Source organism: Bubalus kerabau, chromosome 6 (genome assembly GCF_029407905.1).
Source record: "Bubalus kerabau isolate K-KA32 ecotype Philippines breed swamp buffalo chromosome 6, PCC_UOA_SB_1v2, whole genome shotgun sequence".
Lineage (NCBI taxonomy): Eukaryota > Metazoa > Chordata > Mammalia > Artiodactyla > Bovidae > Bubalus > Bubalus kerabau.
The window spans coordinates 117465023-117490305 of record NC_073629.1 but is presented as its reverse complement, the minus strand read 5'-3'; the positions used below and the strand labels follow the sequence as shown (position 1 = coordinate 117490305).

The window sequence follows — 25283 nt, the reverse complement described above, 5'->3', positions numbered from 1 at the left end:
CTGTCCGTCACCAACTCCCGGAGCATACTCAAACTCATGTCCATTGAGTCGGTGATGCCATCCAACCATCTCATCCTCTGTCGTCCCCTTCTCCTCCCACCTTCAATCTTTTCTAGCATCAGGGTCTTTTCAAATGAGTTGGTTCTTTGCATCAGGTGGCCAAAGTATTGGAGTCAGGTTCAGCATCAGTTCTTCCAATGAATATTCAGGACTGATTTCCTTTAGGATTGACTGGTTGGATCTCCTTGCTGTCCAAGGGACTCTCAAGAGTCTTCTCCAACACCACAGCCCCAAAGCATCAATTCTTTGGCACTCAGCCTTCTTTATGGTCCAACTCTCACATCCATACATGACTACTGGAAAAACCATAGCCTTGATTAGACAGACCTTTGTTGGCAAAGTAATGTCTTTGCTTTTTAATATGTTGTCTAAGTTGGTCATAGCTTTTCTTCCAAGGAGCAAGTGTCTTTTAATTTCATGGCTGAAGGCACCATCTGCAGTGATTTTGGAGTCCCCCGAAATAAAGTCTCTCACTGCTTCCACTATTTCCCCATCTATTTGCCATGAAATGATGGGACCGAAAACCATGATCTTAGTTTTCTGAATGTTGAGTTTTAAGCCAGCTTTTTCACTCTCCTCTTTCACTTTCATCAAGAGGCTCTTTAGTTCTTATTCACTTCCTGCCATAAGGGTGGTGTCATCTGCATATCTGAGGATATTTCTCCTGCAATCTTGAGTCCAGCTCATGTTTATTCCAGACCAGCATTTCGCATGATATATTTTGCATATAAGTTAAATAAGCAGGGTAACAATATACAGGCTTGACGTACTCCTTTTCCAGTCTGTTGTTTCACGTCCAGTTCTGTTGCTTTTTGACCTGCATACAGATTTCTCAGGAGACAGGTAAGGTAGTCTGGTATTCCCACCTCTTTAAGAATTTTCCAAAGTTTGTTGTGATCCACACAGTCAAAGGCTTTGGTGTAGTCAATCAAGCAGATGTTTTTCTGGAACTCTCTTGCTTTTTCGATGATCCAACAGATGTTGGCAACTTGATCTCTGGTTCCTCTGTCTTTTCTAAATCCAGCTTGAACATCTGGAAGTTCATGGTTCACTTATTGTTGAAGCCTGTATTGGAGAATTTTGAGCGTTACTTTGCTAGCGTGTGGGATGAGTGCAATTGTGTGGCAGTTTGAGCATTCTTTGGCATTGCCTTTCTTTGGGATTGGAATGAACACTGACCTTTTCCAGTCCTGTGGCCACTGCTGAGTTTTTCTAAATTTGCTGTCATATCGAGGGCAGCACTTTCACAGCATCCTCTTTTAAGATTTGAAATAGTTCACCTGGCATTCCATCACCTCCACTAGCTTTGTTTGCAGTGATGCTTCCTAAGGCCCACTTGACTTCACATTCCAGGATGTCTGGCTCTAGGTGAGTGATCACACCATCATGATTATCTGGGTCAGGAAGATCTTTTTTGTATAGTTCTTCTGTATATTCTTGCCACTTCTTCTTAATATCTTCTGCTTCTGTTAGGTCCATACCATTTCTGTCCTTTATTGAGCCCATCTTTGCATGAAATGGTCCCTTAGTATCTCTAATTTTCTTGAAGAGATCTCTAGTCTTTCCCATTCTGTTGTTTTCCTCTGTTTCTTTGCACTGATCACTGAGGAAGGCTTTCTTATCTCTCTTTGCTATTCTTTGGAATTCAGCATTCAAATGGGTATATCTTTCCTTTTCTCTTTTGCCTTTAGCTTCTCTTCTTTTCTCAAGCTATTTGTAAGGCCTCCTCAGACAACCAACCATTTTGCCTTTTTCATTTCTTTTCTTGGGGATGGTCTTGATCACTGCCTCCTGTACAGTGTCATAAACCTCCGCCCATAGTTCTCAGGCGCTCTCTCTATCAGATCTAATCCCTTGCATCTGTTTGTCACTTCCACTGTATAATCGTAAGGGATTTGATTTAGGTCATACCTGAATGGTCTAGTGGTTTTCCCTACTTTCTTCAATTTAAGTCTGAATTTGGCATTAAGGAGTTCATGATCTGAGCCACAGTCAGCTCCCAGTCTTTTATTTAAGGCTGAATAATATTTCTTTATATATACATGCCACATTTCTCTATTCATTCATCTACTGATGGGCATGTATTTTATTCTATTTCTACCCTGTGACTAGGTGGCACAGTGGTAAAGAATCCACCTGCCAGTGCAGGAGATGCAAGAGATATAGGTTCGATTCCTGGGTTGGGAATATCCCCTGGAGGAAATGGCAACCCATTTCCAGTATTCTTGCCTGGGAAATTCCATGGACAAAGGAGCCTGGCGGGCTACAGACCAGAGGATCTCAAAGAGTCAAATATGACTGAGTACGCACACATGGCTGTTTCCATCTGCTGGCTATTGTAAATAGCGCTGTGTTAAACTTGGGTGTGAACATATCTCTTCAAAACCTTATTTTCAGTTATTTTGGATACATATTCTGAGTACAGAAGTAGGACTTATGGGTTATATGGTAACTGTACTTTTAACTTTTTGAGGAACCTCCATATAATTTTCTATAGTGGCTGCAACATTTTGCATTCACACTGACGGTGCCTAAGAGTTCCAGTATTTCTACATTCTCATCAACACTTGTTTACTATCCTTTTTATAGTGGCCACCGCAATGGGTGTGAGATAATATCTCACTGTAGTTTTGATTTTCATTTCTCTGATGCTGAGTATTTTTTCACATTCTCATTGGCCATTTGTATGTCTTCTTTGGAGAAATGTCTATTCAAGTCCTTTATTTTTAAATCAGAGTTTGTTGTTATTATTATAAAGTTGTGGGTGCTCTTTGTGTATTCTTGATGTGAACCCCTTATCAGTTATATGGTTTGCAAACATCTTCTCCCATTCTGTAGGTTGCCTATTCACTCTGTTGATTGTTTCCTTTGCTATGTAAAAGTTTTAAAGTTTGATATAGTACCATATGGTCTTCTCTCATTTGGGCTTTCCTGGTGGCTCAGTGGTTAAGAATCACCTGCAGTGTAGGAGATGTGGGTTTGATCCCTGGGTCAGGAAGATCCCCTGGAGAAGGAAATGGCAACCCACTCCAGTACTCTTGCCTGGGAAATCCCATGGACAGAGGAGCCTGGTGGGCTACAGTCCAGGGGCTGCAAAGAGCCAGTCATGATTTGGTGACTAAACAACAATACAGAACCATTTGTCCATCCTTGCTCTTGCTGTCTGTGCTTGTGGTATCATATGGAGAAAATCATTACCAAATTCAACTGTATGAAGATTTTTCTCCTATATTTTCTTCTAAAAGTTTAATAGTCTCAGGTCTTACATTTAGATTTTTAATCCACTTTGAGTTAGTTCTTTGTAAGTGGTGTGAAGTAAGGATCCAGCTTCCTTTTTTGTTGTTGTTGCATGTGGATATACAGTTTTCCCAGCATCATGTGTTGAAGACACTGTCCCAGGCTCCTCCCCTCCCCTCCAGGCTGCTGCATGGCCTTGGGCAGGGTTCCCTGTGCTGTGCAGTGGGTCCCTGTTGGTTGTTTATTTTGAGCATAGCCATGTGCACCTGTCCATCCCCAACTCCTTTATAAGAGTTTTGGTTTGGTTGGTATTTGTTTGCAGTTTGAACATATCTACTTGGAAGAATGAAAACAACAACAACAACAACAATAATTTTGATTGGCACACCCCTCCGCTCTAATGCCACTACCCAAGCCTCTGACCAGGGAACCCCTGACAAGTCTGGGTAGGGGTAAGAAGAGTCATTGACTCACATGCACAGATGCAGCAAGGACCAGCTCCAGAATCTGTGGGCTCGGTGCAAAGTGAAGGTGAAGGGTCTTTGCCCTGAAGTTATTAAGACTTTTAAGCAACACCAAACCATTACACCGAGCATGGGTTCCTGTGAGACTGCACAGGTCAGATATCCATGACCTAAGAAAGAGTCAGGGGAAACCAGAGCCTTGGATCAAGGGGAAGAGAAAAGAGGTGACGTCTTGAAAGGGGACCTAAGTGGAGAAGACCTAGGACTGTTCTTTGAAGGGCCATAAGGAAAAGCTTGGCCCCTCGAGCTGAGCTCACTGGAGACTGGAGGGTGATGAAGCTGACTTGAAGGTGTCTTGTGGGTGGGGGTGCTGTCAGGTGTGGGGTGGGAAGAAGGTGGTGTTTGCTTGAAGGGAAAAGGGAGGGTGTCACAGGCTATACTGGGCCCAGCCAGACATGAGCCTGGCTGGCTGGATGGCAAGTTTGCAGGAAGACCACGCTATGTGGCTGTCAGTCCTCAGGACCGGCTTCAGTCTTGCTAATTCAGTATCTCTGGACATGCTCCACTCTGCGACTAGAACTGGGCACACAGCAGGTTTTTATCGGAGGAAAAGTGGTAAATAGTAATGGAGAATAAAGGCAAGATTTGAAATGGTCCCAGCTACTGTGGTTGTGTTTTTGCGCACACTGGGATTCGAACAAAGCCCATTCTCTCCATGAAGTGGAGCTTCCCGGTGGGATTCCTGTAGACGTGACTGACAGGCTGGGCATCACCAACCTCCCCTTTGTGCCTCTGGGTGCCCTTCCTCCCCACCCTTTGTCATTCTGCCATATGCTTCATGAGACGCTATGGTTACCTGCCTTAACTTGAGAGAAAAAAAGGTTGAACTGCAGAGTTTTTTAGCTATGACCAAAGTCCTACAGTCACTAGATTCAGAGACTCCATGTCTCTGTTTAGCTGAAACTATTTTTCATCCAAGGGATAAATCCTTGATTCACTCGTTAGTAACTGGAGAGTCAAAACCTGATGGCTCTCATCTCCCGTTTTCTCTCGTAGGTTCTCACGTGGTGCTTAGACACGATCAAAATGAGGAGGCATCGGCATGTGCCCTTAGTGGCCGTTCTCTGCCTCTTTTTCTCAGGCTTCTCCTTCACTCGTGGTCAACAAGAGCCAGGTAAGACCCAGAATCACCTCTTAATTTTATTAAGAAGGACAGTGTTCTCTGTTTTAGATCTTAGACATCATGAGCTGGAGAGACAGCTTAGATAGGCTTGAAAAGAGAGCCAAGCCATTGATTATAGGGTGTTCATTTATTTTACAGACTTTCTCATCTCCTCTTTATCCAAGTGCGAGAGAGAGACTTTTTTTAACTGAAACTTGGGTTTGCTGTCTTGGCAGTGGGTTGCAAGTGGTTTGTTTTTACATTGGGTGTGAGCAGAAAGTTTGTATCGAAAATACTTTACCATCGGAAGAGCTTTCCCACATTTCTGGCACTGGTTAGTGTCCCAGCACATAAATCCTGGAGAAGACAATGATTAGAGTAAAAATTAAATTCTCTGAAAAAAAAAAATACAAGAATAAATACTAGTCTTTCTCTCTCACTCTGGACACAGAAAGACATTTTTTATTTAGAATCATCAAATCTTTAAAAAATTAGTTTCCTGAAACTGTGTAAAAATAGATCCTACCTAATCTTATTAAGAACTTGCAGAGTTTTGGAAAAATGAGGAATGGTGTATTTATTATAAGCTTGGAAGGTTTGACTTGGGTCCCTCTCCTTGTCTTGATGGGGTTATTCCTCCACATCTGGTAGTTCTTAGCAGGGAGGTGAGGACCACCCCCAATGCCAGGGGAACGTGGGTTGGGGCATCAGGTCAGCCCCAGGTAAGTAGAGTCCAGGAGTCTGCTGTGCCCAGCCAGCCTGGCCCAGGACAGGAGGGTACTCCCTAGCCACTCACAGCCTGGAACCTGGAACCTCCTGCTCCTACTTTTGAGAGATCTGGATTCATCTTTGAAAGGGGTGAATACTGTTCAACATCTCAGAGGGCTTAGATGGCTCTGAAACAAGACTTCTTCACTTAAGATGTATTCATGACATTTACTTTTCTTGCAAATTACCCAAAGCATGGGAGACTAGTTCAGGTAAAAAGTAGTATGTTTCAGTATTCCATGTTGCCAAGGCCCCAGACTGAAGAATGAACTTCTAAGGTGATGTTTGGTTATCTGGAGTAGGATATCCTTCCTGTCTGATCAGGTGGGTCTTGGGGTTCAAACTGCCACAAAGAATCATCTAGAGGTAAAGGACACCCCAGGGAATGTTTGTCCCCATTCTGGAACCTGCTACTGGTTCATGTGTGGCAGTCACCATATATGGAACTTGGGCCAATGACTGGGCACCAGCAGCTGCTGAGTCCATGTGTCCAGGTCCCTGTGTCTCAGGTAAGTCAGTGTCCCCACCTGCCTCACACGTGAGGCGTAAATTATTCAGTCACAGCACCGTAGAAACTGAGTGAGCTGAGGAAGGCTTTGCACTGATGGGAGGTCATTTCTTGAACAGGAGAAACATCTAAACCAATGTCTTCTTTTAAAGATGTCAAAAATGGTGCCGCTGCCGATATAATATTTCTAGTGGATTCCTCTTGGAGCATTGGCAAGGAACATTTCCAACTTGTTCGAGAGTTTCTATATGATGTTATAGAATCTTTAGCGGTGGGAGACAATGATTTCCGTTTTGCTCTGGTCCAGTTCAACGGCAACCCACATACCGAGTTCCTGTTCAATACGTATCGTTCTAAACAAGAAGTCCTCTCCCATGTTTCCAACATGTCTTATATTGGGGGCAGCAATCAGACTGGAAAAGGATTAGCATACGTAATGCAGAACCACCTCACTGAGGCTGCCGGAAGCCGGGCCAGTGACGGAGTCCCTCAGGTTATCGTAGTGTTAACCCATGGACACTCGGAGGACGGCCTTGCTCTGCCCTCAGCGGAACTTAAGTCTGCTGATGTTAACGTGTTTGCAATTGGAGTTGAGGATGCAGATGAAGGAGCCTTAAAAGAAATAGCAAGTGAACCGCTCAATATGCATGTTTTCAACCTAGAGAATTTTACCTCACTTCATGACATAGTAGGAAACTTAGTGGCCTGTGTGCATTCATCCATGACTCCAGAAAGGGCTGGAGGCACAGAGATCCCCAAAGACATCACAGGTAATGGCAACGCCACCAACCTGCTGCCTGCCTCGCTCTTCTGGAGATAAGCTTGGCAACTGCTGGCATTAAGGCAATCCTCTCGCTAAAAGGCGGTGGGGTGGATTAGGGAAGAGATGCCTGTTCACAGGCCTAAAAACAAAGGTTTGAATATTCTCTGTCGTCCCCTTCCAAAATAGAGCATTCACTCCCTCCAAGATGAGTTTTGCCTTTGAAACAGTTAATATTCCAACTCCAAAAAATACACATCCTGATATTATGATCCCACAGGCAGTGCTTCTTGGACAAAAAGCCTCAGTGTGTCTGGGCAGGACTTTGATAAAAGTCCCTCCATTTGTTCCTGGGAAAGAGTCCATTTCCTTTAAAGAAAGCTCAGGGTCTGAAAGAGCTCAAGTGAGAGGGGAAGCGGGCATCCACTTCTGGGTCCAGTGAAGCAACACACAGAGCTCCTCTCTTTGACGCTACGGAATTTATTTCAAAGACTTGATGAACTCAGAATTGTGAGAAGCCTTAGAGATTTGTTGTTTAGTTGCTCAGTTGTGTCCGACTCTTTGCGACCCCGTGGATTGCAGCATGCCAGGCTTTCCTGTCCTTCATCACCTCCTGGTGTTTGCTCAAACTCATGTCCATTGAGTCTGTGATGCCATCCAACCATCTCATCCTCTGTTGTCCCCTTTGCCTCCTGCCCTCAATCTTTCCCAGCATCAGGGTCTTTTCCAGTGAGTTGGCTCTTGGAAGCCTTAGAGATGATCCAGTCCCAATCTATTTTGTAGGAATTGAGTCCAGGAGCTGAAGTCACTTATGTGTTGGCTCTGGATGGGGTTTTCTCACTTCTCCTCCACACTGTCACCATCGTTGTTCCCACAGAGATGCTTCTGATTCCAGTGGTTCTCGTCAGTGTCCTGATGATGCAAGGACTTTGGATGTGTGTTCGTGTCCAGTGACATGCAGAGAAATAATTGTCTGGCAAGTTACTTAACCAGTCACCCCCATTAGTTTTCTTGCCAGTGACTCATAGGGAAGGAATTCCATGTAAATTTCACATGTGTTGCACCACTGCCATTTTGACCAATACCCAAGGCTAGGTTTCCTCATCAGCAACAGGCAGGGTGGAGGTAATTCTAGGAGAATGGGCAGAAAGTTAGGCTGGAACCAAAGGTCCCTTACTGAGATGAGCTCCAGAAGGAGAGATGTGCATCCCCCAGGATGAAGGCAAAGGAGAAGAAAGGGGTTGTGTAGCTGATATTGAAGTGGAAAGGGAAGAAGCTGGGAAAGTTCAGCTTGAGCTGGCATCAGTCATTTCAATAAGAGATGACAAAGCGGGAGACACAGTGGTATTTGGGAGTGTAGAGTAAGCTGAGCTAATTTCGTCCCAGAAGTTGTGCATAAGATGGTTTCCCCAGTGGTTACCTGTGATGTCAGCTTTGACAGGGGTGGAAGGACTCATGGCACTACCAGTGGGTCTACTTCTAAGAGAGGAGTGAGGGACAGTCTGGATAATTTGCATTAAACCTGAAGATCATTCCCTACTTCAAATGATGTGTCTCACCTCTGCGTCGTTGACACTTGTGTTAATTCTGCCAGATTATAGGGAAAGGAGGTGGCACTCCGCGAGCACCCCAAACCAAACACTGCAGGTTACAAGGAGATTACAAGATGGCAAGTCTAATGACCTTCTGCATTCGCTACAATGTCCTCAGCATCAGTAATTCACTAATCATTGCATTTCTGAATACAACTCATCCACATCAAAATCAATGAAGAGGATTAGGAGCGAAATGGAACATCTTCTCTTTATTGATGTTTTGGCCAATTCAGGAAAATGGATGGATGAGTTTGCCTTTATGTTTTACCATTATATAAATGGATAAACAATTAGATTACCACATTAATGCAAAATAAGCCTATCAACATAGTCTCTTTCCACACAGATGACAAAACCTTTGTTTTTATGCCAAGAAAGCATCTCTGTCTTCTAGTGCCCAAGCCACTAGCAGCTCCAGGGTGGAATATTAATCCATTTATATTGTCTTTCTAATTAACTTCACTCTGCAATTTCTCTTCTATCATGTTCCACTGCGTGTTCCACAGCAGGAAAAAAAATTCCTTTCTTAAAGTTTCTGGAAAAGGTAGTCAGGAAGCCATTATGGAGATAGCTAATAAGTTAGGGCCATTTCTTTCCATTTTCTATCCACTAGGTAACTTTCCCCCACCAACATACATATGATCATCACTGTTCTTAATGAACTCTACTCAAGCAAGCCCTGAAAGTTGTGCCTTTAAAAATCCCTTTTATAAATGGACATAAGATAAAAAAGCTTATACTATAACAAAAGCTAAAAAGGTGACCTACATTCAGTGAGGACGAGTTTTCTTTTCTTTACAAAACAAAGATTTAAAAAACTAGCAAAACCTATCTGCGATTTTGTGTTTGCATAGGAAATACAAATATGATCTTTTATATTTTTTCTTGAAAAAAGGAGCATCCCACTAGCTAAAGAAGGCATTGTGTCCACACCAGTGTGCTCAGGAAAAGTGTTTCCAACAATGTTGAAAGCACCTTCAATTTTTCCATGGATGTTTTGAAACTTTTCCATAGAAAATGCCACTGAGGGTGTGATACTAATACATGAGCCATAAAAGCAGAAAACCAGACAGTTTCATATGTTAAATGTTAGAGAGATCTGACTCCTCTTAGAGTTAATACTGGTCCCTGGTGTGCCTTGCTGTACACAAGAACCCGTGAACGTGTGTCTGTCTGAGGCTTCAGCTCTCCTGGATAACAGCATGCCCTGTGTGTGTCCCACCGTGTGCCTAAGAGAACAACGTTGTTTTTTCAGTGATGACAAATTATCCAACATTTTTCTATGACCTGCTGCTGTTCAGCTTTTTAGAAGACAACGCTCAAGGGTTTCCCCTCAGTGTTTGTTTATCTTATTTATTCCATTGTGAACTGCAATCAAAAAGGAAGTAACAAATTAATAAGGAACGAGTCATCCTGCAATTTAGGGGTCATTTTTCTTTTATTGATCTTAGGCTTAGAGTTAGTCCTTCCTGAAAAGGTCTCGCTTTGGTCATTAAGGGGTAAATCTTGCTTTGCCCCTCAGGGTTATGGGCTTAGGTCTGGGCAGTGTTGAATTTTGTGGTCTGGTTTGCGGAGCCTGGAGCTCCTGGGACCAAGTGAGGGGTTGCTATAGCCTACAGTGTAATTCACACGCTGGAGCCACATCCGCCCAAAGGCCCCTCGGGAACCTTGTGGTTCCACCGAAGAGTAAAATGCTCTGGAATTCTTAGCAAAGGCTAAGTGAATATCTTATACGATCTTACAAGATATTTCCACACTAGTATCTTTCCCTATGCAAGGAATTCCTCTGCAAAATTGTTGTTAGGGGTTTCATGCCTGGAAGCAGAGAAAAAAGACCAGTTCTCATTCCAGTAATCCTAATGCCAGCCATTCCTGGTTCAGTTTACCCAAGCAGAAAGCTTGGACAAGAACGTCTCATGAGACAAGAGTTGCATTCTGTTTCCATTTGGAAATAAAAGGAATTTTGTTAGTACCAGGAAGAATTAATTTTACATATAAAATGTTCACTGTCATTACAAATATCAGAATGAACGAGTTTACATATAATACAATTATACTCCAAATATAGCTTCCTAAAATCCAAACTATAAATACTGTCTATGCTTACATAAAATCTCTGCCTATTCCTAACACACACTTAAGTTATTAAAAAAACACTTGCTACAATAATTTTGCTTTTCCTATGGTTTAAATCAGGCTGATTTAAACATTCCAGCTGAGGCTTTGAAATATTCCACCCAGGTTGGTAGTTTATTGATTGCAATTCCTTGCTCAGTGCTTCTGTGAAACCCCCATTCTGTCACAGAATGGACGTTTCATGTTTGCCATCGTGAGGAGAAAAGAGGTCTTGGTCAGCCTTTTTATGTCCATTTGTCCAAGCCCAGCGCTAATTCTGATTCTGGGTTGCCTAGATACCCATGGTCCTGTCAGGCACTTGGTCTAGGATGTCATAAAAATAAGGTTGGATAATTATGTCATGACTGGTTTCATATCACTCTGCTTAACATTGTTCTGCATTTTGTGATTGAATATAGAGGCAAAGGGAAAAATAAACGAAGAAAACATTCATCCCAACCCCAGGTCTGCATTTGAGTTTTACACAATGAAAACATCATTTGAGAAAAAAATTAACCCAAAACGTATCGAGTATTTTTGAATAAAAACTGGGGATGTAGTTCTTTTCATATTTCCAAAGTGGAAGGTTCATAGCCATTTTGGTTTCTAAAGAAAAGCAAAGCATAAACAATGGTTGCTCGAGGAATCAAGTATTTGACATACTGGGACAATGAGTCATCGAAGCCTAAATCTGAGATTCTGTTTTGTGCTGTGGATTTGGACAAAGAAAATTCTTGTGATCATTTGAGGATTATAACAGAAATGTCCTGAAATTCGAAATCATCTTTCAACCTTTGTTACTGTAGTCCTTTATTTTCTCCTGTAGGTCAGGTAAGACACAGTTCTGTGCATCTATGGTTCCCTCCAAGTTCAGTAGAAAATTTCAGAATATACCCAAGACTTCTCCCAGAAAAGTAAACATGATCTTTTGAAATTTAACTACAAAGATGGTGCAGAGGAAACTTTGCTATTAAATAAATGCCCCGACTGAACACCATCATTTCTGTTAAGAAGCTGCCTCTTATCCATTCAGAATGCAGAACTAAAAGATAATTTCACGTTCCTTAATCAACATGTGTTTGTTTGTCCATATTTCGTGTTTCTTATTGGTTTCTCAAGAAACATGTCAGAACACCGAACGATGCATGTGATCACTTGTTCTAATGCTTTCACATTTTTTGCATTTCTCTCTTTTAAAGCACAAGACTCTGCTGACATTATTTTCCTTATTGATGGATCAAACAACACCGGAAGTGTCAATTTCGCAGTCATTCTCGACTTCCTTGTAAATCTCCTTGAGAGACTGTCAATTGGAACTCAGCAGATCCGAGTGGGGGTGGTGCAGTATAGCGATGAGCCCAGAACCATGTTCTCCTTGAACAGCTATTCCACCAAGGCTCAGGTTCTGGATGCAGTGAAGGCCCTGGGGTTCATTGGTGGAGAGCTGGCCAATGTTGGCCTTGCCCTGGATTTTGTGGTGGAGAATCACTTCACCCGGGCGGGGGGCAGCCGAGCGGAGGAAGGGGTTCCCCAGGTGCTGGTCCTCATAAGTGCTGGGCCTTCTAGTGATGAGATCCGAGACGGGGTTGTAGCACTGAAGCAGGCTAGTGTTTTTTCGTTTGGCCTCGGAGCCCAGGCCGCCTCCAAGGCAGAGCTTCAGCACATAGCTACCAATGACAACCTGGTGTTTACCGTCCCGGAATTCCGTAGCCTTGGGGACGTCCAGGAACAATTACTGCCGTACATTGTTGGCGTGGCCCAAAGGCACATTGTCTTGCAACCGCCAACCATTGTCACCCAAGGTACGTATGCTTTTCTCACCATCTGTGTGGTAGTGGGTGTTCTGTGTGTGGTTCTGTAGGAGTCAGGCTGGCGCCTTGCAGAATGATTCGCCTCGGGAGAACCTGTAAGTACCTATGGTCCAGTCCTTCCTAGATGAGCTAGTTCTTGGATGTGGTGTCTGGGATGGTTGACGTGTTCCAAAAAACCCCCAAAGATCTGTGAGTGCATGGAAAGCTCTTGGTGGAACACGAGTTGTCAAGAAAGTGTGCTTTTATGGCTAATTCAACAAACCTGTTACTTTGAGGTTATTCAACACCATCATTCATTCATTCATTTCAGTTGCTCAGTTGTGTCCAACTCTTTGCGACCCCGTGGCAACATCATTATACCATCTCCTTATCAAGAGCTTCCCAGGTGGCTCAGTGGTAAAGAATCCATCTGTCCAGTGCAGGAGACAGGGGAAAGACAGGTTCAATCCCTGGGTCGGAAAGATCCCCAGGAGGAGGAAACGACAACCTTCTCCAGTAGTCTTGTTTATTTAAATGAAACAAGAATTCCATGGAGAATTCCATGGACAGAGGAGCCTGGTGGGCTATAGTCCATGAGGTTGCAAAGTGTCAAATATGACTGAGCGACTGAGCACACACATGCGGGGGTGATCTACTCTTGCACTCGTCTGAAAAATGGATCTCAGTGGATCACTGCGATTACGAGAAAGTTACTGCAGGATAACAGGGTTGAGCGCTGAAAGTCAGCCTGTTAGACTGTGCTGGCTTCTGAGAACTGTCTCCCCAGAGTCACTTAGTGACGGGTAGCAGCAGTGGCCCTTCTGGAAGTAAGAAATAACAAAGCTCTTGCTTGGGGGTCTTTATGGAACTTTTTTTCCCCTCCTCTTGTTGGACTGAAGAGGAATTCTGTTGATGGAGAGATTCTACACTGAGATGGCGGGCCTTTGGCAAAAATGTCCAATTGGAGTCATGTAAAGAAACATAAAACTTGTCAAGTCATATAACAAAATACATTTCACAAATGTGGGAGGGGGGAGGTATATTTCAAAATTTAAGTAAGAACCCAGTGGCTCTTGATGCAGCGGCAGGTAAAAGTCTGATGGACTCCGGTGCACCAACTCCCACCACTGGTAACCTCACTCCCAGAGACTGTATTGCCAGGGGTATTAGGCATATTGTTGGGTGGGGTAAATTAAGATTTGGTGCAAAATTACATCCTGAAAATTCTCTTGATATTTCCAGACACCTGTCTGACTGAAATACAATATGTTAAGGTTTTTCCCTCGGCTGGCATGCTTTTGGAAACAAATGAACAACTTCCATAGGTTTTGTAAATACTCAGGAAGTGCATTGCAGCAGACTGGACCTTTGGTACTGGGTCTTACGTTACCCAGCTGTGTGATCCTGGGCAGGCCACACAGCCTCTCTGGGTTCCAGTTTTTTGAACTGATGACAAAGGATGAAAGTTTGCCCAAAGTTGCCCAAGAGTAGCCTTGAGTCACCCTAGATGGTTGCAGAGGAAGACAGCAGCAAGGAAGGGCTGCGGGGACTGGACATTCGAGGTGACTTTGCTTAGGAGCAAGAGAGAGATGACCACTTCCAGGAGAAGTTTCAGGTTCGTTCTTGTTCATGGCAATCCAGGCCCTCATGTCAGCTTTCCTTAGCTAACTCACTGCTCACTTACAAAAACATCTTTAGTCTCTGCAATTCATTTGTAAATGTTCTACAAATATTCCTGGCGATCAGGTATGTGCCAAACACCATGCCAAGTGTTGGAGACCCCAGTGCTGGTGGACCAGACTGATGTGGCTGCTGGTTCGTTACAGTGAAATGGGGAGACAGATCACAAAAGATGAAAAAACTACCCCCAGAGTATGACAGAGGAGGACATTCAAGGGGGCTGTCTTGGAAAGAAGGAGGGAGAGAGCTGTAGGAGAGTGCCCAGGGAAGACTGATCAGAGAAACTGCAGAACAGAGCAGAAAAGAAGCAGAGGGAATAAGGTGCTAGGGGAGGTGGTCGGTCCTGCAACGAGAGGTAGCCTGGCCCCACCCAGAACTGTGGAGAGGAGGTGGGCTGGAGTTCCCTGATGCCTGGGCACCTGGAGAAACCTTTGGTTTAGGGAGTGAGCATCACCAGCTTGGCTGAGTCTTCCAGGGGCTTCTGTTTTCTCGCTGAAGCTCAGGGTACAGGAGCATCTGCTTTATTGGAGGTTGGGGTCCCTGAGTCACTGAAAAGAGTTGCCAAAGAGTAGCCTTGAGTCACCCTAGGTTGTTGCAGAGGAAGACAGCAGCAAGGAAGGGCTGTGGGGACTGGACATTTGAGGTGACTTTGCTTAGGAGCAAGAGAGAGATGACCACTTCCAGTCCTGGCTTGTGAGGGCAGAAGGGGACTCAACGTCCTGCTGGATGTCAGTCAAAAGGGAGCTGAGGGCTACAGCCAACTAGTTACAGGACCTTCAGGGTCACCTCGGCAAGGGGGTTGTGCACCAGCCCCAGCAGAACCTTGTGAAAGAGGGGAGACAGAGCTGCTGGGGCCCTGACTCTCACAGCAGGAAGAGGAAGTCCCTTCCTGGAGCAGGGGGGAGGGGAGGAGATGGGATATAGTCAGCCCGGTGACTGGCAGGTGAAGGGATCTGCCTTTCTCTGCATCTGTTCACATGTTCATACATCTCAGTGAGGACAGGAAGCTCTGCATTTATGGTTTCAGCACCTGCACCTACAGGTTAGACGGGGCGTGTGTGACAGTGCGTGTGTTCAGGTGTGCTTAATGTCTGCGTGTGTCTAGAGGCACACACGTGGTTACCTGCACAGCCGAAATGTGGCTTTTATGTACCTGTGGAGAGAGGGAGAGGAAGGAGGCAAGGGATGTGGCTTCACGTGTCTGCAGCCTCCATGGAGAGTTGGAGGACTCGGGATACACTGTTCACACCACAACTTAATGCCAAAGCAGTGGTCCTCACATGCCTATCCCTGGATGCTTTGTGAATATGGTACCTTACATGTTTCTTTTAAAGAAGAGACCCTGGACCAATAATGTCAATGTAGTCAAATGTTAAGTAAACTAAGATGTTACATACCATCCATCTGACTGCATGGAGCAATGAGGCCTCCTCACATTCAGATAATCATCCAGTAAGCTGCAGACACACCTGCCTCGGCTTGCACCATTTACCATCTTACAAGTCTCAGAGGCCTCCTCCGGTTTCTGGATCAGGTGCTGAGGTCCGATACGAGCCTTGGTTCCCGAGATTCAGGCGAGTTGACTGAGAGTTGATACAACAGGTGGATACAAGTTCATAGTCACTTTGAGGCAGTGATCTTGTTGAAGCATTTTTGCTTTGTGATTTGTCTTTGAGTTATCATAACCTTAACACGTAATGTGGGAACTTCACAACACAGGTCTCTTAAATAAAAATACTTCTGGGCCACTTGCTAGTTTTGACACTGATTTCCTTTTGACATTGATTATGATGCCGAATAATTAGTGTTTTTCTCCTTGACTGCAAACATCAAGGCATAGACCAGAGAAATGAAGGGAATAGGGTGTTGGTGCTCTTTCGAGTTTTGTACTTGGTGATAGGTGTTTGTGAAATCAAGGTTGTAAAACACAAGGCCCTCTGAGCAGACACGGATCACTTCTTTAATTACTTGAGCCATGGCTTCATTCTCGCCTCTAAAGCCCCAGCAATGGATTTCTGGCAGAAAAGAGCTTTCTTTTTTAGTGACAACATGCTAAATAAGTGGTGAATAAAACTACACTGATTTTTGAACAACTGTTTTGTAAAGCATACTAATATGCTTTACATATTAAAAGATTATTATTTACATAAAATTATTTACATATTAAAAGATTATTATTTACAAAAAATTATTATTTACATAATAAAGAGAAGGTAGGGGGGTTGGGGAGCCCCACCTGCCAGCAGTTGGGAAGGACACTAGCTGTTACTAATGTGTGAGTTAGGATAAATCCCTCAGGGGCTCCCATGTACTTGACATTGGCAAGAGCAACTGGAGCTCCCCTTGGGTGGAATTAGCTATGTAGAGGGTCATATTGAACGTGATGGGTCAGGCCATTCCACTTACCTTGTCACGTTGCTACCTACAGTCATTGAAGTCAACAAGAGGGACATAGTTTTCCTGGTGGATGGCTCTTCCAAACTGGGACTGACCAACTTCAATGCAATCCGCGACTTCATTGCCAAGGTCATCCAGAGGCTGGAGATCAGACAGGATCTTATCCAGGTGGCAGTGGCTCAGTATGCAGACACAGTGAGGCCAGAGTTTTATTTCAATACCTACCCCAGCAAGAGGGAGGTCATAAACGCCGTGCGGAAAATGAAGGCCTTGGATGGCTCAGCCTTGTACACGGGCTCCGCTCTGGATTTTGTTCGGAACAACCTGTTCACGGAGGCGGCCGGCTACCGGGCTGCCGAGGGGGTCCCTAAGCTTCTGGTGCTGGTTACAGGCGGTAAGTCCCTAGATGCGGTCAGCCAGCCCGCCCAGGAGCTGAAGAGGAGCGGCATCCTGGCCTTCGCCGTCGGGAACAAGGTGGCTGACCAGGCTGAACTGGAAGAGATCGCTTTTGATTCCTCCCTGGTGTTCACTGCCACCGAGTTCCGACCCGCCCCTTTGCAGGGCGTGCTGCCCGGCTTGCTCGGGCCTCTCAGGACCCTCACTGGAACCACTGAAGGTACGAGGATGGGGAACCCCACACGCGATCCGGGGGAGACACACACGTGATAGGGCGGTCTGCAGGGTGGGGGTGGGGAGTCAGACACGTGATAGGGTGGAGACAGGCACGTGATAGGGCGGAGACACACACGTGATAGGGCGGTCTGCAGGGTGGGGGTGGGGAGTCAGACACGTGATAGGGTGGAGACAGGCACGTGATAGGGCGGAGACACACACGTGATAGGGCGGTCTGCAGGGTGGGGGTGGGGAGTCAGACACGTGATAGGGTGGAGACAGGCACGTGATAGGGCGGAGACACACACGTGATAGGGTGGTCTGAAGGGGGTGGGGGTGGGGAGTCAGACCCGTGATAGGGCTGTCTCCAGGCAGAGCCTTTGGGGAATAAGCAAATGTATTTTGTGTTAGACTAAGATCAGACTCTTAAATGATGGAAACTGAAGCCACCAACTAGATCTACTTTGAGTTTCATCATACCCTGACTTGACAAAGACAGGACTTAAAATGCCGTGTGCTACAACTGTGTGTCGTAAACTGTCATAAAGTAAGAACGTGGCACTTAAACTGTAGGGCCAGGGGCCATCTGTCTTTGGCCAAGCTTTTGGCCGAGGCGCTCACTTCTCAGTCCTGACCCCTCACGAGGTCCCAGTGTTCTGTCTGCACTGGTGACTGGTCCAGCCCCCGCTCTCCCAACCACCAAGCTGTAGCCTGGCTCCTCCCTTCCCAAGCAGATGGTCCACTTCTAAATGGTCTGAAGCTGACCAGTGTAGAGCATTCACCCTTTCCTCTCTTGAGGGAGTTCCTTCAATGGGGAAGCACAGTAAGGGGATGAGTGTGCAGAGAAAAAGCAAGTGGTTCTCCAAACCCCTCCTTTATTATGGTGGTCAGTGAACAGTTTTTTTTAAAGACACAATAGTGATCTATGAGCTTACAAATTGAATGAGTGCAGTTCACCGTCCTTAATGAAGATGGATATCACGGAAACAAGCTTCCCCGGCTCACGACCTTTACCACTGGAAGAATGTTCGATGCATGACCCACGGTGCATGAATGCATGCTCACTCATCAAGCACTCTGGTCTTCCAAAAGCCTCCCTCCCTTACTCTCATTTCTTTAAGACTTCTAATCTACACTTTCATAGCTGAAGTTCAATTTGATGCAGCAAATAGGCTAAAAATAGTTGTTAGGTTCCAATTTTAGTGAAACATCAGGGAAGAGATGGGAAATAATTTTTTTTTTTTCCAGTGGCCTGTGTTGGGGAAAACACTCTGATTTGAGAAATATTTTTGATTCTTCAGGCTTCCCTGATAGCTCAGTTGGTAAAGAATCCGCCTGCAATGTGGAAGACCTAGGTTTCATCCCTGGGTTAGGAATATCCCCCAGAGAAGGGAAAGGCTACCCACTCCAGTGTCAGGAGAATTCCCTGGACTGTATAATCCATGGGGTCGCAAAGAGTCGGACCTGACTGAGCGACTTTCACTTTGATTCTTCACGAGGGCCGCCTCGGCCAAGCATAGCAAAGAGTTGCTTTGCATTTTAATGTGTTTCAGTCATCCCGTGATCTCACTCAGGAGGAATCCTCATGGGCACTTGCTGGATTATTGCCTGGCAAGGCCATGACTCCCCATAGAGGAGTCTCAGTGGAGAATGAAAAATGTACCTTCCTAGGAATGTTTCAAGATGAGAGCAACCTAATTTTGTTGCCTTTTTTTTTTTTTTTTTTTTTTTAGCCTTAGGGAACTCGTGTTCTCAGGTTAATGTGGGCTAACACTTCTAATCTGTCTGTAAGTGAAAATCTCTCTGTAGATGTGTAGAGGGAATCCCTGGGGGACCCAGTCTCTCCCAGGTAAACCTGTCTCTGTCTGTGGCTATAAACTGACTGATGCTGAAAGACACGCACCCTTGTAGCTTTCATTTCCACAGAAGGAATGCTCCGTTTCAAGGATTCTGATCACTATGGTTGGTTGCAAACATTCTAGCTTTGGCACTGTATCACTCTGTGACCCAGTTGGGTTTCGTAACCTCGGCTATCAGTACACCTCACAATCACCAGCCCCCACTGGAGGAAAATATGCAGCCTTCTGCCATATTTTATGAGATGGACGTGCTTGGCCTCACTGGTGTTCTCTGTATTCTGCGTGTTGGCATGTGTGCCCATGCGTGGGCACACATGAGGAAGCCCTCTGTGGTTGTGTGTGTCTCACTGTGTTTTCTGTGCCCCACTGCAGTTCGCGTAAACAAAAGGGATATCATCTTTCTTTTGGATGGATCGTCCAACGTTGGAGAGACCAATTTCCCTTATGTGCGGGACTTTGTCATGAACCTAGTTAACAGCCTTGATGTTGGAAGCGACCACATTCGGGTTGGTCTAGTGCAATTTAGTGACACTCCGGTGACGGAGTTCTCCCTAAACACCTACCCGACCAAGTCAGAGTTGCTAGCTCACCTGAGGCAGATGCAGCTCCAGGGGGGGTCGGTCCTGAACACGGGCGCGGCCCTGAGCTATGTGCATGCCAACCACTTCACCGAAGCTGGCGGCAGCAGGATCCAGGACCACGTGCCGCAGCTGCTACTCCTGCTCACGGCCGGGCAGTCTGAGGACTCCTATTTGCAAGCCGCCAACGCCCTGGCGCGCGCGGGCATCCTGACCTTTTGTGTGGGCACTAGCCAGGCCGATAGGGCGGAGCTTGAGGAGATTGCTTTTAACCCGGGCCTGGTGTATCTCATGGATGATTTCAGCTCCTTGCCAGCTTTGCCTCAACAGCTGATTCAGCCCCTAACCACTTATGTTAGCGGAGGTGTGGAGGAGGTGCCTCTTGCCCAGCCAGGTAAAGCTCTGCGATTGCTCGGGGCTCCCTCTCCCCTCCCCCCACCCCAGACACCTCTTTGGTGGGCAGGTGGCCCGGGCTGAACTCCAGAGGCTGGCGACGAGCTGTGCAGAGATGATGGGGTCCCTTTGGTTCATGGATTTTTGAAGGGAGGCTCAAGACACTGTACCAGCAAGCTTAGGTCGTCTGTCTAAAGGGTGTTTGTCCTTGAAAGTCTAGAAAATCCAGTTTATGTTCTACCCAGGTTATCCCACCCTGGATTCAGAAGCTTTTACTTATTTATTTATTTTTTTTGCCCCAATGTCTTTGAAGATTCTGGAGTGCAAATCCGGATGGAAATGGGAGAAAAACAGAGAAAGAGAAAGCTGGATCCTCTTTTATACATGAGTATACATTGGGAACATTTAAAAGTGGAATTGATTTTCTTGATAGGATGTTTTTATGTTCCAAATCTGCTGTATCTAGAAAAATATTTGTCATAAACCCAACAAAGGCTGTGTCTTTTTGTGATGGTAAAGTGTTTTCCAAAGGCAGCCTAGGTGATGATAATTATGGTGGCATATTAGTAAGATGATGAGTTATGGACCCTTACTTCCACCAGTTGCTGACATCATGCAGATGGGTAGCTAGATGGAGCGCGCTGAAGCCTAATCAAAATAGTTCTAAGAGTGGTTTGAACAGAAAATAATATTCACGTGACACATTGTAGCCCCCGACTGGCTGCTGCTGTGTTTTCTGTAGTCTGACCACAGCAGACTGGAAGTCACTGACAGAGATCCTTACCCACAGAGTCGTGATAGACACTATCTTGGGTTCTAACCCATAACCTCAAATTTAACGGAAAGAGAATCCAAATAGAGCATTGATGACACCTGATTACGTGTCAGTTACCCTTGGGTGGATAACCCATAGCAGCCTTTGTCACTAGAGACAGGTTGAGTTTTAAGCACAAGGATGATAAGTACCATGTTTTCAGAAGTTGGTAACAATTTGAAAACACTATCTGTTCTCCTAGAATGGTTGGCACTGATGCTAGAACAGACCCCCGAGGCTTTTCTCTGGCTCGCACCGTTGAGGAAGCAGGGCACTAGATTGGACAAACGGGTCCAGTGGTCCTAGCCCTGTGCACAGATGCACTGCTTTGAAAGGGGGCATTTGAATGACAGCTGGTGTGGGTTTTCTCTTCCCTTGCTGGTACAGTGATCATCAGGTGAATTGCCTGAATTCCCCTGATTGAAAGCTGGCAGTGCTGGGCTGAGGTTGGTTTGGAGCCTATTGTGTTTTTGTCCCTCACTGTGCCCCACGGCCCACTTTTGTTGCAGAGAGCAAGCGAGACATCCTGTTCCTTTTCGACGGCTCAGCCAACCTCATGGGCCAGTTCACTGCTGCCCGTGACTTTCTCTACAAGGTCATCGACGAGCTGGACGTGAAACCTGACGGGACCCGGGTTGCGGTGGCTCAGTACAGCGATGACGTCAAGGTGGAGTCCCGTTTTGACCAGCACCAGAATAAGCCTGAGATCCTGAATCTCGTGAAGAGGATGAAGCTCAAGACGGGCAAAGCCCTCAACCTGGGCTACGCCTTGGACTATGCACAGAGGTACATCTTTGTGAAGTCCGCTGGAAGCCGGATTGAGGATGGAGTGCTTCAGTTCCTGGTGCTGCTGGTGGCGGGAAAGTCATCGGACCGGGTGGATACGCCCGCACTCAACCTGAAGCAGAGCGGGGTGGTGCCCTTCATCCTCCAGGCGAAAAACGCGGACCCTGCTGAGTTGGAGCTGATCGTACCATCCCCAGCCTTTATTCTGGTTGCAGAGTCCCTTCCTAAGATTGGAGACCTGCAACCACAGATTGTGAACCTCTTAAAATCAGTGCAAAATGGGGCACCGGCACCAGGTAAGGCACAAGACATCTGGTTGCTTCTGCAGTCCAGCTCTCCCCAACATGAGCTGACTCTAGGCTGCTGGCTCCAGGTCCTCAGGTAGAAGCCCTCCTTGGTTTCCAAGAAAGTTAGATAACTTTTGCAGTTGTTCTTTGCTCAGTCCCTAAGTCATGTCCAACTCTTTGTGACCCCATGGGACTGCAGCACGCCAGGCTTCTCTGTCCTTCACTATCTCCTGGTATTTGCTCAGATTCATGTCCATTGGGTCAGTGAAGCCATCCAACCATCTCATCCTCTTTCACCCCCTTCTCCTTCTGCCTTCAGTCTTTCCCAGAACCAGGGTCTTTACCAATGAGTCATCTTTTCACATCAGGTGCCAAAGTATTGGAGCTTCAGCATCAGTCCTTCCAAAGGATATTCAGGGTTGATTTCCTTTAGCATTGACTGGTTTGATTTCCTCGCAATGGAATATGACTTTTCATTCCCAAGTTGGCTCTCTAACTTCTCTCTAGGGAAAAACAGAAGAATCAGGGTGATCACTTTTAAGGACATTAGACTGTTTCATCCTAATATGCATTATAAAGATTTAGACATATCAATGATGAAAAATAATTATTTTTCCAAAATCAATACTTTTATTATATGCATAATAAAAGGCATATAACATGGTTCCATTAGAACTAAGAGTCTTCTTCTTTACATATTTCCCAAGTATCTTATTTTAAGTGGAGATCACTGTGTTATAATTCATTCTGTAGTTTCATTAGAAGTACAAAGCATGAATTGAGGCAGGCGCATTCCCATTATAAATGCTATATTAAAGTTTCTGAGTACTAATCTTTGTTACCATGACTTCATGTTTAACCACTTTCCACTGGGTGATAAAAATGTAGTAACAAGCATAATTAATTTCACATATAATCCCTTTGATTGAAAATGCAGAACCTAGAGCTTCTCTTCAATGACGATTGGGCACATTTACTGTTGGTTTTGGGTTGTTAACTGGACATCTGGGTTACATTTCCCTCCATTGACCCACTGTGACTTGCAGCAACTCATTTGAAATCTCTCATCTATAACATGTGATGCTTATGCAGACTCTGCCAACCCATGTCTCTCCCCGCCCCTCAACATTTCTTCTTGAGTACAGCTTTGAATGTTAATGATACTGTTCAAACATACAAAAATTCTAAAATAATTTTTTATATTTTTATTATTAATAATTTCCTATGGCTGCTTTAAAAAATTATTGTGATTTTTGTTGTTGTTGTTAAGTTGCTCAGTCATGTCTGACTCTTTGTCACTCCATGAACGGCAGCATGCCAGGCTCCCCTGTCCTTCACCATCTCCTGGAGCTCACTCAAACTTACATTCATTGAGTCAGTGATGCCATCCAACCATCTCATCCTCTGTCGTCCCCTTCTCCTCCTGCCCTCAATCTTTCCCAGCATCAGGGTCTTTTCTAATGAGTTGGCTCTTCGCATCAGGTGGCCAAAGTATTGGAGCTTCAGCATCAGTCCTTTCAATGTTTATTGAGTTGATTTCCTTTAGAATTTAAAGCCACCAAATTTGACTTAAATGACAAATTCAATGGCTTGAAACAGAATGATTTTACTATCTTAAGTTTTAGAGGTCAGAAATCCAAAGCCCGCTTTATTGGGCTAAAATCAAGATGTCAACCTTCCTTTTGGAGGTCCCAGCTGATAACCCTTTTCTGGGGTCTAGACACCACCTGCATTCTGTGACCCACGGCCTCTTCCCCTCCATCTGCAGAGCCAGCAGGGTAGCATCCTTTCTTGTCTCTGACCTCTGCTTCCTTCCTTACATCTCTCTCTGACTCTAATCCTCTTCTCTGCCTTTTAGAGGACATGCGATTGATTACAGTGGATCCACCTGTATAATCCAGTACACATCCCCATGCCCCTGATCCTTACTTTAACCACCCTTGAACATTTTCTTCCATACAAATGCCAGGGATTCAGAGTTGGATATCTTTGGGGGCCGTTACTCAGCGCACCACGGTTGGTATGAAATTGTCCCTTTCCTGCCTTGAGTCACATAGACGGTCTTCCTTGTAGTTTCAGTTGAAAAGGATGTGGTGTTCCTGATTGATGGCTCCGAGGGTGTCGGGAGCGGCTTCCCACTGCTGAAGGAGTTCGTCCAGAGAGTGGTGGGGAGCCTGGACGTGGGGCCAGACCGGGTGCGCGTGGCTGTGGTGCAGTACAGCGACCGGACCAGACCCGAGTTCTACCTGAATTCCTACATGGACCAGCAGAGTGTGCTTGGAGCCATCCGCGGGCTGACCCTGCTGGGCGGGCCGGCCCCCAACACGGGGGCCGCCCTGGAGTTCGTCCTGAGGAACATCCTGGTGGGCTCCGCTGGGAGCCGCATAGCAGAAGGCGTCCCCCAGCTCCTGATTGTCCTCACGGCCGACAGGTCTGGGGATGACGTGAGGGGCCCCTCTGTGGTCCTGAGGAGGGGAGGGGCCGTGCCCATTGGCATCGGCATTGGGAACGCTGACATCACCGAGATGCAGACCATCTCCTTCATCCCGGACTTCGCCGTGGTCGTCCCCACCTTCCGGCAGCTGGGGACCATCCAACAGGTCATCTCGGATAGAGTGACCCAGCTCAGCCGCGAGGAGCTGAGCAGGCTGCAGGCGTCTGTCACCCCCTTGACGACTCCGGGTAAGGAGCCAATTCTCTGGCACTTCCTTCCTTAAAATATCTGGGGCTATTGGGACTGTGGGTTACAAAGGCTTCTCAGTTTTGTTTCCTCTTCCATGGGGTGTGAAAACTAGGCTTACGTGAAGAATTAGCTGCATGGCCTTGGTGGCCAGAAACGACTTGGGGAGAGGCTGAGAGTCATGTTTTTAGCCAAATTTAAGTCTCAAAAGAGAAGTGGGCTTGGTTTACAGTTCAGACCCCTCACTCTGCGTGAAGGCTTCTGTGTTGATAACTGGAGAGAGGGGCCATCTAGTTGATAAAACTCCCATTCGATGCCGGGTCCTCGTTACCCTTGTGGGTTCAGCTGGCAGCCTCCGATGGTCAGGGAAGGTGTTCGTCCCAGGTGCCTCTGTCAAGCTTGGGCACTGTTTCTGAAATGTTGGTATTCTCAGAGCCCAAGTGTGAAGATGGAGTTTGAATTTGCTCAGCGCAGAGAAGGGAGTGTCTGATCTGTCAGGAAGGCCACCTGGCTCTCCTGACCTTGGCTTATTCTACTTCTTGTTCCGCTTCCCCAGGCTTGATGCAGAAGAAAGGGGGCTCAGATAGGCCCGCCCTTCCAAGAATGCCCACAGAGGAGCTCCTCTCCCTGGGGCCTCGGGTTGGGAGGGCACAGTGGAGAACAGGCACACACAACATCACCCCTGCGTGGTTCTCATGCTACACAACAGCATCTGCATCCAGGGATGGGGAGGCTGGG

The 25283-nt window shown here is 45.9% G+C and overlaps 1 protein-coding gene across 2 annotated transcripts in view; it reads left to right on the top strand.

Moving 5' to 3' along the window:
• The window catches only part of COL6A3 (collagen type VI alpha 3 chain), a 90676-nt gene that overhangs the window by 12352 nt on the left and 53041 nt on the right, over positions 1–25283 (top strand). For both annotated transcript variants that reach the window (XM_055586546.1, XM_055586545.1), the window contains 7 exons: positions 4818–4935; positions 6352–6969; positions 11869–12471; positions 16568–17152; positions 19380–19979; positions 21302–21874; positions 23939–24547. In XM_055586546.1, coding sequence (XP_055442521.1) covers positions 4848–4935; positions 6352–6969; positions 11869–12471; positions 16568–17152; positions 19380–19979; positions 21302–21874; positions 23939–24547 — 3676 coding nt within the window. In that variant the 5' untranslated portion in view covers positions 4818–4847. The remainder of the gene's footprint in view (positions 1–4817; positions 4936–6351; positions 6970–11868; positions 12472–16567; positions 17153–19379; positions 19980–21301; positions 21875–23938; positions 24548–25283) is intronic.